Source organism: Leucoraja erinacea, chromosome 13 (assembly GCF_028641065.1).
Source record: "Leucoraja erinacea ecotype New England chromosome 13, Leri_hhj_1, whole genome shotgun sequence".
Lineage (NCBI taxonomy): Eukaryota > Metazoa > Chordata > Chondrichthyes > Rajiformes > Rajidae > Leucoraja > Leucoraja erinaceus.
This window is the reverse complement of record NC_073389.1, coordinates 34,378,437-34,398,064: the sequence shown is the minus strand read 5'-3', so window position 1 is coordinate 34,398,064 and position 19,628 is coordinate 34,378,437. Positions and strand designations below refer to the sequence as shown.

Here is a 19,628-nt window from a genome sequence, read left to right as displayed (position 1 = left end):
CCATGTATCTGTCCTTGTAAACATTCTGAAAGTACCTGCCGCAACTGCCTCCTCTGGTAGCTTGTTCCATTTACCCACCACCCTTTGTGTAAAAAAAACAAGTTTATCCTTGGGTTCCTATTAAATCTACCCCCTCGCGTCACCTTAAACCTATGTCCTCTGTGTCGAGTAAATCACACATACTCACAGATCAGGTACATCGGTATTTATTGAATAACACGTAACACATTACAGCATGCTGCTTCTACTGTACAGCAGCATAGGCTGATTACACATGCCGGGTTGCGATAACATGAATAGTGAGTTAGCAGGTGGAGCTTCTTATATTAAAGCACTACATTGGTTAGTAACCAATCTACATCTTTCCTTGTAGGAATAAAAGTGAAACACATCTAAATTAAAGTGACATATATGAATAAACACGTTACTAGGTGCTGACTGATTAATACAGTAACCAAAATGCTAATAGCGCGTACAGGGAAGTACAGATCGTTCAAACAAAATCCTCGTATCTAAGGGGCGTCCTACAAACCCGTCCCCCCCGCGTACGGTACACATCCCCGTCTCCCCCCTTCCCCACCCCCCCCTCCCCCCCCCCTCTAACCACCCCCTCCCTCTAAACCACCCCCCCCCCCTCTAACCACCTCCCCCCCCTCTAACCCCTCCCCCCCCTAACCTCCCCCCCTCTAACCACCTCCCCCCCCTCTAACCACCTCCCCCCCTCTAACCACCTCCCCCCCCCTCTAACCACCTCCCCCCCCCCCTCTAACCACCTCCCCCCCCTCTAACCACCTCCCCCCCCTCTAACCACCTCCCCCCCTCCTCCCCTCTAACCACCCCCCCCCCCCCCTCCCCCCCCCCAGTTAAATCCCTACAGAAATTGCAAAAATCTCTGGTTTTTCGAGGAAATACGTTTCACATGCAAAATCACATTCACACACACACACACACACACACACACACACACACACACACACACACACACACACACACACACACACACACACACACACACACACACACACACACACACACACACTTTAATAGATTTCTGATATGATATATAGTGGAAGGAAGATAAAAAGTTATTTGTAACAAGTTATTGTTTCTTATTGAACAGAGAGGTAAAGGTGATTCTTCATCTGTTCTAGATGGTGTTACTGATGGTCCTAAATCCGCCCCTCCGTTTGGACCACAACCTTGGCATAATTGTCACAAACTAATTTATGTACGTCCCAACCACAAAACTGGTGTTCCAGTTGGACATTGGCCCATCCCTGAATCCTTCTGGCCAGACCAAAACTCTCCAACCCTAGTAAGTTTTTGCCAATCACTTCTGTTTTTGTCTGCCTTAAAGATATTGCATATTTAGTAACTTATTTCAAATACAGTAAACCAGCTTTAACAGACCCCTTTATAACGGAGTTTGGCTATAGTGGACGGACCTGCTGACCAAATTCCGGCTCCCATTGTCTCCCCGGCCACTTAGAGCCCCGATTTTCCACGCCCTCCGCAACTCGTAAGATGCACCAGTGAGCCTTTCACCCAGTGCATGGTCTGTTGGCGCAGCTGTTGAGGCTCATGTTATAGTCCCTGGCGACAGCACTTTCTTCAGCCGACTGGCAGCAGATGCTTGGTCTCCATGGGGCTCCCTTCCCCCAACCCCTAACGTCACCTCCTTCCTCATTCTCCCCTGGAGTCGCCTGAAGAAAGTGCTGTCCCAAACGTGAGCCACAACAACATCTGTGTCAACCGATTAGGGCAGCAGCTGGTGAAGGAGTTGCAGTGCCGAGCAGTGGCACCGGCACCTAGTTTTAAGGTGAACCGACACAAAGTGCTGGAGTAATTCAGCAGATTGAATCAGTCTGAAGAAGGGCCTTGACATCACCTTTCCATTGTTCTCCAGCAATGCTGCTTGACCCGCTGAATTACTCCAGCACTTTGTGTCCTTTTGTGTATTAACCACCATCTTTCGTTCTTTGTTTCAAATTCATACAATGATAATACTTTCCTTGGTTGTACTAGACAATCGGAAAAACAAACATCATCCCCCCCCCCCTCCCCCCACTATGGTCGATTATAATGAGGGTTTACTGTATTTGAATACATATTTACCTAAAATAGTAGATGGAAATGTTCTTTTGTCTTGTTATTTTTTTGTACAACAGCATTCAGTTATGCTAAGCTTGCTGTGCATTACTCTTGTAATTCACCACAGCATTTCCAATGGTTCATTAATTATTTTATGATATTCAAGAAAAGAATTCCCAAAGAAATATGCATTGCATATAAATATTATGCAGTTGTGTTCTTTTCGTCCTGTCTCTTAACATTTAAAAAGCATAATATGTACACCCAGATTTGGGGATGCCTTGGCTTACTGATGATTGCAACTTGAGATCATGGGTTTGCAATTAACATTTTCATTACAGGTAACTCAATTCTTTCTGAATGTTTTATCTTTTAATTCAGCCACCTCGTAGTGCCCATCCAGTGGTGAAATTTTCTTGTGCTGATTGTGACCCAATGGTTATTGATAAACTGCCTTTTGATAAATATGAGTTGGAACCTTCACCTTTAACCCAATATATTCTGGAGCGCAAATCTCCTCTCACCTGCTGGCAGGTAAGATATCTTTTATGGTTTTGCATTTTAGCATACCAACCTCAAAATTTATATTCAGAGGCACTGATCAATATCTCATAGAGTGTTGCAGTGTGGAAACAGGCCCTTTGGCCCAACTTGCCCACACCAGCCAATGATGTCCCAGCTACACCAGTCCCACTTGCCTGCGCCTGGTCCATATCCCTCCAAACCTGCCCCATCCATGTACCTGTCTAACTGTTTCTTAAATGATGGGATATTCTTATGATTTTCTGAGGTACAGCTAATAATTATTCAAAGTTATGCTGCAATTATAACAGTTAAGCAAAGGCATTTGCATATTTCTGCAGGCACTTGGGATGAAGTGCATGATGATTTACAGATTTGGGATGCAAGTACATCTGGTGTAGGAGAATATAAAATGGCTCAAAACAAAGCAATCAAAAGTGATTTGTAATTTTCTAAGCAAAGGAAGTGGCAAGGTCTTTGCGCTGAAAGACTGGGAAACAAACGTTGGGTAGTAAATTGGATTATCCATGCTTAATTTGGTGCAGTGTCTTTGTATACGTCTTCCCAAACCTGCAATGGGACCAATTTCTTGGTGCATTGTGACCTGCACATAAAATAAACCCCATTTTGACAGAATAGATGCCACAAGAATCGCATAGCATAAATTTAGTGTTAAGTTTTAAAACATAATTTTACATTGATGGTTTGTAAACAGCTTGGGTGGCCTTACTACTGAAAGGGAGATTCTCATTTTGTTTTTATCCCATTGCTCCATGATTAAATAAGCTGACACAGTGTACTCTATTGGCGATCTTCACAAAAGTATCTGTTTGTAGGAGAAGCTTGTAAAACTGTTGAGCGTAAAATTCTTGTGCATGGTGCAGATTTTTTTGCCCTCTATACACATTATGCCTAAACAAAGAGGATACCAGCATATGCAGATAACTTGTGCACTCAATTTGTATCAAGGATCATTTTCAAAGAGTCAAATTGAGGTAAAATTGATAATGTACCATTAAAGTTTTTTGTTACATTATATTGTCTAAAGTTGTGTGCTCATTAAGTTCAATGCCTACTTTTTGTTGGATAAAATAAATATTGAGTAGTTTTGTTAATGTTATAATGCTTGTTTGTTTGTCCCAAAATCTCTGACGTTGTTAAATTGATTTTCCAAGAAGAAACTACAATAGGGCTGAATGAAAGTCAATATAGTAGCCTGTAGTAACAGGGAACTGCAGATGCTGGCTTACGGAAAAAAGAGATCGTGAATAGCTGACATTTCGGGTCAGGACCCTTCTTCAGACTCAAGTCTAAAGAAGAGCCCCAACATGAAATGTCACCTATCCATGTCCTCCAGAAATATATAATGGTTTCACCTGTATGTTGCTGAAAATTGGAAGGTGGTGTCCTGAGTAACCACTTTCTATTTATCATTTGTATCCACTGAGAATAAAGAAGGCTAGCACATTTAATGCTGAACATTTTCAAAAGGATTAAATTATTAATAATTTATGGTACTCAAATTTTGCTGCTCGATATGATGATATAAAAGTAAAGCCAGGGAAATTTGCAGCAAAACCAATGCCTCTGATTTTATTACTTTGGGCCCAATAGACTTTCATTTGTGGTCAGTTCTCTGCTAAATATTACTCTGCCAGATGTAGAAAGACCATGTTTGTCCAGCCAAATTAAGCAAAATAGGCTCCATGTGGCAGCAGGGCTTGGTCGACATAATGGAGTGATGAGGATGGTTGGAGAAAGGTCTGAAGAAGTGTCTTGACACGAAACATCACTCATTCCTTCTATCTATACAATACAATACAATACAATACCTTTATTTGTCATTTGAACCTCACATGAGGTTCAAACGAAATGTAGTTTCTGCAGCCATACAATAAAAGAACCAAAACACACACCAACACTATTCACATAAACATCCATCACAGTGGCTCTCCTCCTCACTGTGATGGAAGGCAAAGTTCTTGTCTCTCCCCTGCATTCCATTTCCCTCCCGAAGTCGAGCTCAAAGCCCCCGGCGGGCGCTAGTCCGCGGCAAATTAAGGCCGCGCCGGGCGTTGTAGGGCCCCCCTCCAGGTCATTCTCAACCCCGCAATTCGGGCGGGAGAAGTCGCCGCTGCCGGTGCCCCGCAAAGCAGCCTCCCACCGGGGATCCGCGAGCTCCCGGTGTTCCATCCACCGGAGCCGGGCCGCAGCAACGCGCCACCGCCGCTCTCCACGCCCCAAAGCCGGCCAGCTCCACGGAGGTAAGTCCGCAGCAGCTCCACAGCTCCGCGGGCTCCACAGCAGCTCCCCAGCTCCACAGACTCCGCGGCTCCACAGCAGCTCCACAGGCTCCGCGGCTCCACAGCAGCTCCCCAGCTTCACAGGCTCCGTGACTTGAGCCTCCAGGTCGTTCCGGTGGAGGCCGCTCCACGGCGCTAGGCCCCAACGGCAACGGAGACCCGACAGGGAAAAGGTCGGGTCTCCATGCAGGGAAGAGATTAAAAGTTTCCCCCACCCATCCCAAAAATGCTGGAGTAACTCAGCGGGACAGACAGCCTAGAGAGGCTGTCTGTCCCGCTGAGTTACTCCAGCATTTTTGGTCTTTCCATGAAACTCTCCTGTAAGCCTTTCAAGACAAGTCAAGTCAAGTCAAGTTTATTCGTCACATACACATACGAGATGTGCAGTGAAATGAAAAGTGGCAATGCTCGTGGACTTTGTGCAAAAAGGCAAACAAACAAACAACCAAACAAACTATAAACACAATCATAAACACACACATATTCTTTTACATATTAAATATTGTGGGCGGAAGGAAAAGTGTTCAGTAAAGTTAGTCCCTGGTGAGATTTACAGTCCGAATGGCCTCTGGGAAGAAACTCCTTCTCAACCTCTCCGTTCTCACAGCATGGCAACGGAGGTGTTTGCCTGACTGTAGCAGCTGGAACACTCCGTTGCAGGGGTGGAAGGGGTCTCCCATGATTTTATTGGCTCTGGAGTTGCATCTCCTGATGTATAGTTCCTGCAGCGGGGCGAGTGAAGTTCCCATAGTGCGTTCGGCCGAACGCACTACTCTCTGCAGAGCCTTGTTGTCCTGGGCAGAGCAATTCACAAACCAGATGGTAATATTTCCGGACAAGATGCTTTCCACAGCCGCTGAGTAGAAGCACTGGAGGATCCTCGGAGACACTCTGAATTTCCTCAATTGCCTGAGGTGGTAAAGCCGCTGCCTTGCCTTACTCACGAGTGCTGCGGCGTGTGATGTCCATGTCATATCCTCAGAGATGTGGACTCCCAGATATTTAAAACAGCTCACCCTATCCACAATATCCCCACATCCTCAATGGTGATGTGCCCTCCTAAAGTCCACGATCAGCTCCTTATTTTTTTGATGTTCAAGAGGAGGCTGTTGGCTTGACACCAGAGTGCTAGATCAGCCACCTCCTCCCGGTAGGCCTTCTCATCGTTGTCTGAGATCAGGCCCACCACCACAGTGTCATCAGCAAACTCAATTATTGAGTTGGAGCTGAACCTAGCCACACAGTAATGTGTGTACAGGGAGTACAATAGGGGGCTGAGGACGCAACCCTGGGGCGATCCTGTGCTCACGGTGAGGGACTTCGATGTATTCCCTCAAACCTGGTGATGATCTGAAGTTTTGTCAGGATTGCAAAAAATATTTCTGCGTTCCTCCTGACGTTTTGCAATTCAGACTTAAAAGTATTTATTAAAAGAAAACCAAAAGTAAAAGGAAATGCTTGGTTTATTCTTCCCTTTCTGCCCAATGGTCTTAAAGTTCTAACTTTGTGCTGGATCTGAGAACCAATACCAATTTCTACTCCCCCACCCCCACCCTCAACCCACCCTGATCGTCAAAATGCTAGAGTTTCACAAAATCCAGGTCTGTCATACAGTTAATGCACAGCCAGAAAATTGCTGGTGGAGCTTAGATGGTAAGCTCCACCTTCAGGATAAAAGGATGTACCTTTAGAATGGGGATGTGGAGGAATTTCTTTAGCTAGAGAGTGGTGAATCTGGAGTTCATTGTCACAGACGGCAGTGGGTATTTTTAAAACGGAGATTAATGGGTTCTTGATTAGAAAGGGCATCAAAGGTTGTGGGAACAAGGCAGGAGAATGGGACTGAGAGGAAAATATTGATCAGCCAAGATCAAATGGCAGAGCAGACTCGATGAGCTGAATGGTCAAATTCCGCTCCGTTTCGGTTTGTGACTCGTCAATCTGAAGAAGGCTTCCTACCTGAAACATCACCTATCCATGTTCTCCAGAGATGCAGTCTGACCAACTGAGTTACTCCAGAACTTTGTATCTTTCTTTGTAAATGAGCATCTGAAGTTTATGGTACCTGCTGTGTTCTAAGTTGATTCCTGGCCCTGATAGATTTTATATTTAAATAAATGTTGCTTTTGAATATTTTTCTTTTAAATATTTAATATGGTACTCTTGAGCTCTGGTTTTATTTTTAATTCTTGGAACTTAAGTTTTGAATTTTAACTCTCTTGAGACGAAAGGCTAGGATCACATTAACCTTTCTTTGGAATAAACTAACTGCTATGAAAGTTATTTAAAACACTATCCAGTTAGTTTATCTGCACTAATCATACCCAAGGGCACATATTTATTTGAAGCTTCCTACTCCCATTTGAAAGTTGCTGCTGTTTTCCCGCTCTTGGGTTCGTGTGCATATGTGTCTTCCAATTCCTTATTTTCTTCCAACTTGCTTTTTTTTTAATGAAGAAAGTAATCCTTATTCTTTCTCTACCCAGTGTAGGTGAATAACTTGCCCCATTTTTATATTTGCCATTGGTATGTCCACTCAATTTATTTCTTGTTACAACTTAATATTTTCACGTAGCTATGTCTTCTAACTTTGCAAAGATGTGAACTAGGTACAGGGAATTTGACACCCAACAAAAACATGGTCGATGGCGGTCAATTGATGATCGTAGTACTCTGATTAATAATTTAGGGTTAGATTATCATGGACCAAGGATATTAAGGAATAGGGAACAAAATTGGCTAAATTATATATTTATATATACACTTGCAGCACCAGAGACCCGGGTTCGATCCTGACTACGGGTGCTGTCTGTACGGAGTTTGTATGTTCTCCCCGTGACCACGTGGGTTTTCACCAAAATCTTCTGTTTCTTCCCACACTCCAAAGATGTGTGCAAAACATGTGTATAGGTAAATTGGCTTGACAAATGTAAAAATTGTCCCTAGTTTGTGTAGGACAGTGTTCATATGCAGGGATCGCTAGTCAGCACTGACTCGGTGGGCCGAAAGACCTGTTTTCACGCTGTATCTATAAACTAAACTAAACCGTTAAATAAGTCTGAAGAAGGGTCTCGACCCGAAAGTCGCCCATTCCTTCTCTCCATAGATGCTGCCTCATCCGCTGAGTTACTCCAGTATTTTGTGTCTACTGTTAAGTAAGATCATGTATTTGAATGGCTGAAATACTCCCCCCGATCAGCTTTGCCATTGTGTATTTCAAACTCTTTGTTTTGATTTAAGTTTTTCAGGAACAGTGACAGGGATTACTACCAGGGACGGAATATTGACATGGACCATATTATAAGAATTAATGAGTTACATTTCAGACAAAAGTAGTTTACAGGAAATAACTCTAAAATAACCATTTAAAAAAGTTATCCTAAACTTCATATTCAGTTTTTAAACTTGATCTGAGCTATGCAATTTTTATTATTACAAAGTCATATAGGCAGCTGAATTCCAAACTTGATTTCAGACTTCCTTTTTCATAGTCTAATTCATCCTATTGTTATTCCAGGTGTATGTGAACAACAGTGGGAAGTATAGTGACCTTGGTCATCCTTTTGGTTACCTGAAAGCTAGTACAGCTTTGAATTGTGTTAATCTTTTTGTGATGCCTTACAACTATCCTGTACTGCTTCCACTTTTAGGTAAGTATATTGTTGTAAACCCTGCTAAAGGAGGGGCCCAGTTTTGAAGTGAACTATAAAGTCCTTGTGTCATCTGATTTTCTTTTGTATTCTTGTGAATTTATTGATAATGGTCATTGTCTATTTATTCTATGGGATGCAAATGCAGATGTATTGCTCATAAACTCATAAATTTGAATTAATATGCAATGTTTTGACAATAAAAGAAATGGCACCTGAGTCAGTTTCTATGAATAATGATGTTTGAATTAGAATTAAATAAGTGACTTTTAGCAGAAGCACTAATGAATATGATTGCAGGTCAAATACTACATATAAACACTGAAATGTCCAATGAGCTGTGAAAGTTCATTGCAATTGAAATCTTAATGCATTGCATGATTTAAAAAAAGTGACATATGCCTTGTTGATCTATCTTAGCTTGGAAGAATATATATACAATATATATTATATATTATATAATTATATTATATAATATATATTATATATAATAACTTGCTTGGGGTCAAAATTGTGCACCTTTAAGCATCTTGTGGTAGTGAAACTAGGATTCCTCTATTATTTGAAGTATTTTGTAATTAGTCTGTAGAAGCATAGTTAAACATTTTGCCTTTACAAATTGCTATAAAGTATAATCTTAATTGTTCTACAATGCCACAAGTAAAAATAAATCTCTATCAGTGTGTGGTACGCAAATGGACTGCACCATTCCAATCCCTGCGAACTGATTGTATATCTCGATGGTTCTTGTGCTCTTCATTGTAGCTTGTTAAAGAAAAAAAATCAAGCAGGCATGTTTCTTACCCATTGGACTTGCAGGTCAAATTTAACTTCAAAGAAAATAATAAGTACTGAACTAATGTTGATGATATAATTGAGATTTTAAATGTCCTGGTAGTGCTGTTGCATTGTTCACTTCAAGCTGTAGTGTAATGAATCTCATTCAGAGAAGCCATGGGGGGGGGGGGGGGGCGGCAGGCAGGCGCCCACCTCTTTAAAGGTAAATTTAAAAAGCTGATTTAGACTTCAGCTATGTTTCAAATTAGATTGCAACCCACCACACGTTTTGTTGGCCAGTTGTGCGATTTGTGATACACAAAATGAAAATTGCCCATGATGCCTGTTTTCTGGAGAAAAGTGGATGGAAGCACAATTATTTTTAATCAATTAATTAGCCTTGTGCAGAGGATGAGGTTTTAGGTTGTATCTGAGGAGAATACCATAACTTAAGTGATGTGATTGTGTATTTGAGTCATCGAAACGTACAACAGATAAGGGCCCTCTTGGCCCACCTTGTCTATGCCTGCTTATACCTGCTTCCACCATCCATTGGCAGCTCATTCCAGATATTCACCACATCTCATGTCCCTCTGATCTCCTTAAATTTCTGCCCTTTCAATTCAAATCTGTGCCCTCTAGTTCTAGGCTTTCCTGTCTTAGGGGAAGGGGGGGGGGGGTAATATTTTATATTCTATTTCCCTCATAATTAAAAAAAAAATCTCACCCTCCTAAATTCTAGTGAGAATACCTAGCCTATTCTATCTCTCCCTATCTCCAACCATCTATTCCAGGCAACATTCTGGTAATATATTGTAGATGAAATAGAATAGAGATTAGGGATATGTATAAATTGATTACAATTAAATATCATCCTGTTCTTCAATCATCTAATGCACAATAATTATGAATGATAGAAGGCAAAGTTGCAATCTGATCCGTTTCCAGTTGTGTAATAAATGGAGTCCCATGGAATGTTTGGTTTATCCATTTATCAATGCTCATATTAATGGTTTCTTAATCTATCAATTGTGTATGTGTTTGACACAGAAATTAGCAGATTTGTTGATCACTGGCCTTTGCATTTGCAAAACAGTCAGTGCTGTTTTGCTTTACAGTTCATTTTTGAACAGCCATAGAAAATCTGCTTTTGCATCTCTGCTTCTCGGCCTTTGCTGTATGATGCGTTTATTTGTTGTTCATGAATCTAATGATGGTATATGTGTGTGTGTCTTTACATGTCCAGAGAAATGCAATCAGCACGAACTGGGCCTGACCAATAAGCCTCTCTCTCGACTTCCTCTGACAGTCAGAAAACATGGTTCATTGGTCGACACCAAGGCCCGCCATTGCTGTTGCATTGTTTCATGGGTAGGTAACTTTTGCTGAACTCTGGTATAATGTAACATTTTCTCATGCAATTGCTTCCCTCCAATTTATTTAGATTTCATGAAGTTGCATTTTCATTTTGTATGATTTTATTCTGGGTTATTATCAATAGCGAGTTCTATTAAAACACCTTGACAAGTTGATTGCACATTATTCACTGTTTCCTAATAAATGTGCAGCATTGTTCAGAGTATTGCATTAAATAATTAATTGGACAAGCAGAATGCAATATAAATTTATCCTGCTCCATTTTTCTTAAAGAATTAATAATGACGTTTAGTTTACCCAATACCCTGTGCTTGTAAACATTTATATCCAACAATTCCACCGTGCAAAAAAAATAATTCTCAATCAACTCAAATTGTTTCATGGCCTTAACCCTCTCCTCAACCCAATACTTTCTTTGAGAATTCTGTATTTTTCCATTTCTGATCATTTTCTGTGCACCTGTATTTTCTTTAATCCTCTTGTTGGTGACAATTCATTTTGCTATTTTGGGCAGTGAGCTTGAGAACTATCTCTGGTTTTGTAGACTTTCTCTTTAAGACCCATTTCCTTTGATTAAGCATTCAGTAGCTCATCTTTCAGTTTCCTCTGTGGCTCATGATTTTTTTTATTCCAAGACATACTCCAGGAAAGAGTTTACCTTAATGTTGCAATGTGAATCCAAACTCTTGGACTGAGCTATGAAACAAAAACAGCATACATTTATATAATAATCACATATTTCTTTAACATGGCAAAATGTTCCAAGTTGCAGTTTAAGAATAAGGGGTAGGCCATTTAGGACAGAGACAAGGAAAACTTCACCCAGAGAGTTGTGAATTTGTGGAATTCTCTGCCACAGAATGCAGTGGAGGCCAATTCACTGGATGTTTTCAAGAGAGAGTTAGATTTAGCTCTTGGGTTAAAGGAATCACGGGATATAGGGGGGAAAGCAGGAGATGGATACTAATTTTAGATGATCAGCCCTGATCATATTGAATGGCTGGCTCGAATGGCCAATTCCTGCACTGATTTTTCTATGATTCTATGCTTCACAGATTTAAGCAATTAAGCATTTGACACTGCAATGAGAGTTTTTTTTAAACAATTGTCATAAAGATGGGCCAGAGTAGAAAGGTGTTGAGGCCAAGAGAGAGACTTCTAAACCACGTGACATTGGTAGCTGAAAGTGCATCCACGAGTAAAATGGTTGGCTTGTGTGTCATCACCATTGGAGACTTGTAAGATTAGTATAGATTAGACATATAATAGGTCAAGGATGTAATTAAAGATGAAGATGGGAGTTAAAACTTTTGCTTGGTTGGAAATCATTCTTGGACAACAAGCACAGGTCCATATTTTCAAATGTTCTGTGTCATTTAAAAACCTTTAGTTTGCAATGTCCTTCCCTTCATATTGCTTGGTTTATCTTCCATGTCACATCCAGAATAAGACAATGACCATAAACAGATCAGACTACATTCACAAATTTAAATAGTTGATTTTAATTTGACAAGCTATCCAATTAAGCATTTCAAATACATTTTGAATTAACTTGGCGGGACTGTTTTGTTATCGAAAATTATGCTATCCTGCAGCTTTTGGTTGGAAAAGACAGTAATGTCATTGCATTTTCTATTAACTTGTCTTGATAGTGTACTCAGATTCTTGGGACTCTTGGTCACTGACACAAGAAACTGCAACGATCCTGCTGCACATATCATGTGGCAAAGTAGGAAAAGGTAGACACAATGCTGGATAAACTCAGCGGGTGAGGCAGCTTCTATGGAGAGATGGAATTGGTGACGTTTCGGGTCAAAGATTCCATTCTTCATGTAGGAATACATCTTTCAAGTTCTGTTGTATAACCTACAACTTATCAAAGTAAATCAGCCAGCTCTGCTGTAAACGTTCCTTTTGCTATGTGTGAACCTTTTCTCAGTCTTCGGCATTTTACCAAGCAGGACATAAGTTTCAAGTTTGGCTTCACAAACAAATTGAAAGTTTTCCAACTCGTCGCCCTTCCTTCTTCTCTGCACTCTGTTGAAGAGCAGCGTTTAATGGGCAAATTGACAGACAATGGAATCAATTTTTTACAAATGATGAAAGCTCAAACTCTGTCACTTTCCTTAATACTGATACATTGGTATCCCACAGAGCATTGATTTTGTTATAATGCTCTTGGTCCTTCATTCCAAATACTGAGACACATTCCCCTCCACTTGTAAAATATATATCTATTCGGGGTGTGAGCTGTTGTGCTCGGATGCTGAGATAAATCCCTGCCATCTGCTGGCACACCTACAGCTATCAATTATCCACGGCTTAGCGTGGGGAGGCTGCCTTAGAGACAGTCGAACAGTCTGAAGTGAGTGATGCAGAGCTTAGATGTGACCCTTGGGATTGCACCCTGGCTAGCATGGTGAATGAGGACTGTTGGTGAGGACGGTGCATGTACTCCATGTGTTGATAGACTGCCTGAATCCTATCTGATCTGGCTATCAGTTTTGGACCTGATGAACATTGCTGTCTCCCATTTCACTCGGATGCAGAAATCCTGGCTGTCCCCAGCCCAGCAATTATGAATGGTAACAGCCGTAACAATGCTTGCTATTGAAATATTTTTTTACCATTCGGAAATCACAGGGCTTGGGAGAATTGTGCAGCCAAACATAAGGGGCAATGGCAATTTCCATTACATTTGCAGAAAGCAATGGGAGAGACTACAGGACCTGAGCGTTTGTCAACACATGGAGCAGCTTCTGTAAACCCCACAATAGCCCTACGCACACTATGGTGGTTAATGTGCAATGCTGAACAGCCGCACCATTTGACTTGGCCTGCTCAATTGCGGACCTCACGGGTAGTTTCTCCATATTAAGCTGTGGGCAATTAGTTGCTGAAAGTCTGCCAGGTGTCTGGCACAACAGTGGAGAAGGTAAGGATGTGCACAGCAGCACACATCAAGGGCAATGGTTCCCAACACAGCAGAGGGTAGGACAAGTTCATGCCAGGCTCCGAGAACACCATTGTTGTTTGTAACATTTTTCTTTCTAATGCTGCTCTGTCTGCTTCTAATGTTTGGTTTAGTTTAGTTTAGAGATATAGCGCAGAAGCAGGCCCTTTGGCCCACCTATCCGTGCCAACCAGCGATCCCCGCACGTTAACACTATCCTACACCCACTAGGGACAATTTTTATATTTACCAAGCCAATTAAAATACAAACCTGTCCATTTTTTTGAGTGTGGGAGGAAACGAAGATCTCAGGGAAAACCCACGCTGATCACTGGGAGTACGTACAAACTCCGTACAGACAGCACCCATAGTCAGGATCGAGCTCGGCGCTGCAAAAACACTGGCGCTGCATTTGCTGTAATGCAACAACTCTACCGCTGCGCCACTGTTCATACTCTTGTTTCTGAGAATGCATCCTGAGCCCTAGACAATGTATTAGTATAATTAGCTTTCTCTTTCCCTGTATAAAGGTATTTGTAATAGTACTTAACTCATGATGACGACACATCTCCCTGCACCCAACTTTGTTATGATAGTGACTTGATTTTGGGTAAGGAATGGTATTTTAGTTGGTTGGCCTTATCAGATTGCAGATACATTTAGGAGAGTTGGAGGTGTTGTGATTTGTGCTTTTTAGGGTAAAATGACCTTATTACAGGTGATCCCTGCATTACGGATAACAATATATGTCCTCGCATAATTCACTAATTGCCTCCAAAAAAAATTTGGGACATGGAATAAAACTCACTCTCACAGAATTTGTGCGAGGTTTGGGGAAGAAAATAAACATGTTATTTTCTTTAAACTCACATTCCTTGACGCATTATGTGGCTTCACATTACCGAAAATTACAATACTTGCTTATTCTTGGAAAATAATACCCTTCCTCCCCCTGCCAAATAATGTGAGGATTGCTTGTAATTGAAAAATAAATCCATACAGCATCATTACTACTTCCAAGGTCTGCCAAATTAGATTGGCATTACCAGGTATGAATTGGTTGGATTGGATGCTGCTGATTTTCAAGCCAACACAACTCCGGACTGGAATGGCAGGTTTCCATATTCCATTCTGTCTACCTAGTCCAGAAACGAGTATTATAAAAATGCGAGTGGTGTATCTAATTCTGTTTTGTATAACACAGGTGGGACTGAATTACTGTGGTCTTTATACATGGTTTTTGACTGATTCCTACTCATTTAAAATTCGAGAAGCATAGAAATTGCTTCAACTTGTTTCATATTGCTGTTGTAACTCCATTGATATTGTCAGCAAATTTCAAGTACAGATTAAATATGGAAATGCTCGGTGCTTAATACCTTGGTTTAAATAAGATCTTATCTGACTATATACTTATTCACAAATTAATGACTTGGCAAAAATAGTGAATTGCAATCTAAACCTCCCTGGTTATTGCTACCTTAAATAATTTTAGATTAAAATTTTGAATCTTGGCAATGCTGCAAATTGCTCTGATGTACAAAAATATTTAATTTATATATTTTTATAACATTGTATTTTTTGATAACCTTTAGTGTATTATAGGAAATATTTAGGTGCAGAATAACATGGACTTTGAGAATTTCAGGCATCCCCACGTCAGTTATAGAGTGGCCAAGTACAAAATACATTTCCGTCTAATCTGGTATAATGAAATAACTTCTATAACTTTGGAACAGTGCTCACAATTCTGACACCAACCTTTAAAACCATTTTTATTATGTTTGTGTTTACTTCATGAAAGCAAAATTCTGCTGTGTTGAGAAAAACTAAATTCTGCTTTATGTGCAGAACATGAGCAATTGGTGCAAGTTGCCAGGAACCTAATTTAACAGCAATGCATAAGCGAATTGAATAAAATTGTAATGTGAAATGACATACAGCAGGAACATGATAGAGGCATTGGCAGCCTTCAGTTTGAGAGAAGAAACATTAATTCAACACTGCTTTATTTCTGAACCTAGAGTTGCAGGGATATTAGTTTCTAGTCTCCAAACATTCCATTTTTAAAATTTTTAATGGAATGTGCATCTGTGACATGTGCATTTAGGATGTATCATTATAGTCATTGAAGTAAATTGATTAAATACTGAAGTATTTTGAATTCACTGCCAACCTACCATTGTAACTTGGAGGTGCAGGAGAGTTCAAACTTCTTATTTGATAGGTTAAAGCATTTTTGATTTTAATCCCTCTTCTCCATATCCACCTCCAGCATGAAGCAGGTCAGATTTTTTAATAGCAGAGGCACAAGATCTTTACACTATATGTAAACTAAGGCCTGGGGAAAATCGCACTCTGCATATTTCTCCTGCATCAGAAAATAACCTTTGAATGTTTTCTTTTAAAAACCAGGTCAGCTGGTGTACAAAAGGGAATTTCTTAATTCACTTAACTAGTAATGAATTATTTTTTCTGTTTTGCAGATGATTTGTTTAAAGTGCATAAGCTGAAGCCAGTTATGAAATGGCGACAGGCGTTTGAAAATTACTTGAAGACAATGCCTCCTTATTATATCGGGGTATGTAGAATTTAATATTCAGCTTTATTCGTAAATCTGGTGTATAGTTATATGTGTAGATTATTGCATGGTGAGAAGATTTTGGCTGCACTTAATGGTTAAGATGTTTGTAAGTTTTAAAGATGTATTATTTCTCAATTAAGCTATGTCTATGGTGTGGGTTAGAAAATAAAGGATATATTTAAATTATTGGGTCAATAAATGTCGATGCACAGAGTAATAGTCTGAGTTTTATGGTGGAAAGGGTCAAGAACTTCAAATTCCTGGGCGTGCATACTTCCGAAGATCTCTCCTGGTCCCAGAACACTGATGCAATCATAAAGAAAGCACATCAGCACCTCTGCTTCTTGAGAAGATTACGGAGAGTTGGTATGTCAAGGAGGACTCTCTCGAATTTCTACAGGTGCACAGTAGAGAGCATGCTGACCAGTTGCATCGTGGCTTGGTATGGCAACCTGAGCGTCCAGGAGCAGAAAAGGCTGCAAAAAGTCGTAACCACTGCCTAGTCCATCATCGGTTCTGACCTCTCTACCATTGAGGGGATCTATCGCAGTCGCTGCCTCAAAAAGGCTGCCAGCATCATCAAGGAACCACACCATCCTGGCCACACGCTCATCTCTCCGCTGCCTTCGGGTAGAAGGTACAGGAGCCTGAAATCTGCAACATCTAGATTCAGGAACAGCTTCTTCCCCACAGCCATCGGACTGAAAATGAATTAAACACAACTTCAAACAAACTATGAACAACCTATTGCACTTTATCTGTTTACTGATGTGTGTATATATATATTCTATGGTACATGGACACATCTGATCTGATCTGTATTTATGACTACAATATCCTGTTGTGCTGCAGCAATGTAAGAATTTCATTGTCCTTTCTGGGACACGTGACAATAAACTCTCTTGTCTTGTCTAACGGTTTGTGATATCTTTAGTTCTGACACTTTATCATTAGGTTAAAATTTAAGTTGTAAAGCATGGTCTACTGTATAATTGTTAAATGATTAGTTGAGTTTTTTTTAAAAAGGAGCCAAACCATACAATTCATCTCTAACCCACTGCTGTTGTGAAGAAATATAATGGATAATATTTTTGAGTTATTGGTGCAACATTTAGGGCGGCATGGCGGCGCAGCGGTAGAGTTGCTGCCTTGTAGCACCAGTAGACCCAGGTTTGATCCTGACTACGGGTGCTATATGTACGGAGTTTGTATGTTATCCCTATGACCACGTGGGTTTTCACCGAGATCTTAGGTTTCCTCCCACACTCCAAAGACATACATGTTTGTAGGTTAATTGGCTTGGTATAATTGTAAATTGTCCCTCGTGTGTGTGTAAGGTAGCATTAGAGTGCAGGGATCGCTGGTCGGTTCGGACTTGGTGGACTGAAGGGCCTGTTTCCGCGCTGCATTGTTGAATCAAACTAAACATTTGCGTACATTTTCCAGTTTTGAAGATATCCATCAGGCTGCTTGTTCAAATTTAAGAATCTCACTCAAGTTTTCAAATAAAACTTCCATGAACAGTGAGAAAATTATAGAAATTAAATGTACTTTAGATTCCAGATCAAGTTGCCTCTGTGTGTTAGAATATGCGATCTCTGCCCATCTGCCAAATTGTGTTGGGCTTTAGCATTATTTGGTTTGAGTTTTGTTTTACTGCTGATTTGTCAACAGTGTTCAAGCTATTTTCATATTGTAGCATATTTCTAGTTTATCAAGTATTTTTAAGTAATAAAACTTTATTTGCTTGGTCTGTTACCATTGAATAGGGTTGTGTTACAATCAGTCAGGTATCGTATTGCGTGTTGCCTTCTGAAAACAAGGATGACCTGGCACTTCGGAGGTTTTGGACAGGGGTATTAAAAGTACTGATCATATTTCTTTGAATAATAAAGGATCATATGCTTCATGAAATGCATCTTTTTCTATGTGCTGATTAGAACAATCTAGTTAAATGTCATGTGTGAATTGTGCATTGCAATTTATGTAACATTGCTCACAATTAACGACAATAATTTTGCATTTAGCCTTTTAGTAATTTTCCACAAAACTGGTTGCAGTAAAGTGCAATTTATGCCTTGCATAAGTGGCATTGCTAAATTAGCATCTAATATTTTTAATGTTGAAGACAAAATAATTTCGACGCCTGGGAAACATGGAATACCAAAAAATGCTGCTACTTCTCAGTTCGTTTTGTATGTAAATCAAAAATAATTAGCCGTGTGCACCTATCATCTCCCCCCCCCCCCCCCCCCGCCCCCCCCCTTCCCTTTTGTTCAGGTACTAATGCGACATTTATCTGACAGATGTCTAATCAGTGGTTTAAACCCAGTATGTTTATTGGTGTGCCCTTTTCCCAATCGATACACTCTGACCTCTGCCTGCAGCATTTTCTGTTGCATGTTCTCAATCCATTTACTTTACTCAATTAGATGAGGATCGCTATGAGTCACCCAGATCAAATAACCTGGTTTAGGTGTCAACATTCCTCTAAATATCACTTATGACCGTTTTACTTTAAATATGCATCGTACAGACACACTGCCTAATATAAAACACTTAATTTTGTTCAGAAGATTAATTTATTTGCCAAGATTAAAGCACACATTGCTATTATTGGACTAGGAGGGTCAAATTAAATGTGGTCACTGAATCATTCATTGCAATCCAATGTGGGAATTGGCATTTTAATTTTAAATTGTCTAGCCTTTGAAAATTGGTGTAGCCTTTGTCTGAATATAACACGTGAAGATATGGAGAGTAAATCTGATCTGCATGTTAAATTGTAGAAACATTCCTTAAGTCCAATTCCATCAAATGCATTTCTTGCAAATTATGACACCTATTCTTGTTGAATGTAGTTTGTACTTGAACTTTGTGTGAACTGCTACTATATTAAGTTGCAAAAAATGCCCATCAACGTAATTGATTTAAAGTGAAATTTTAATAAATGAATTATGAAGCTTAAATATCAATTTTCTTTGTATCAAATTGGTGTAAATCAGAACCTCAGAATGGAAATAATTCAGAGGGGAGGGGAGACAAGAGTGAGATGCACAAGCAGGGTTAGAGGTAAAATGATGGGGATGCCCTTATGCTAAGTATAAAGATAGCCATTGGTTTATTAAAAAGAACAACTTATTCATATGTGGTAACATGTCATATTCTGAGGACAGGTTGCTCACACTAGACAAAACTGAACAAATCATCATCAAGGCAATCCTGTTATAAATTCAGGAATTGTTATGATTTTGGAAACAAAATCTGACTTCCCACTGATTCGAAATTAAAATAGAAAAATAATTTTTGAACATTATATTCCCAAAATTTTGCGAATGTATAATTCTGTGCTTTTCTTTAGAGACAGTGTG

At 40.1% G+C, this 19,628-nt stretch overlaps 1 protein-coding gene across 5 annotated transcripts in view; it reads left to right on the top strand.

Moving 5' to 3' along the window:
- Window positions 1-19,628, top strand: part of LOC129702847 (integrator complex subunit 6-like) — an 85,445-nt gene that overhangs the window by 43,608 nt on the left and 22,209 nt on the right. For 2 of the 5 annotated variants that reach the window (XM_055644875.1, XM_055644876.1), the window contains 4 exons: window positions 1,152-1,315; window positions 2,473-2,625; window positions 8,434-8,566; window positions 16,160-16,254. In XM_055644875.1, coding sequence (XP_055500850.1) covers window positions 1,152-1,315; window positions 2,473-2,625; window positions 8,434-8,566; window positions 16,160-16,254 — 545 coding nt within the window. Of the gene's footprint in view, window positions 1-1,151; window positions 1,316-2,472; window positions 2,626-8,433; window positions 8,567-10,589; window positions 10,715-16,159; window positions 16,255-16,498; window positions 18,472-19,628 lie in introns of those variants that run through there. The other 3 variants (XR_008724453.1, XR_008724452.1, XM_055644877.1) reach the window with 3 other exon arrangements.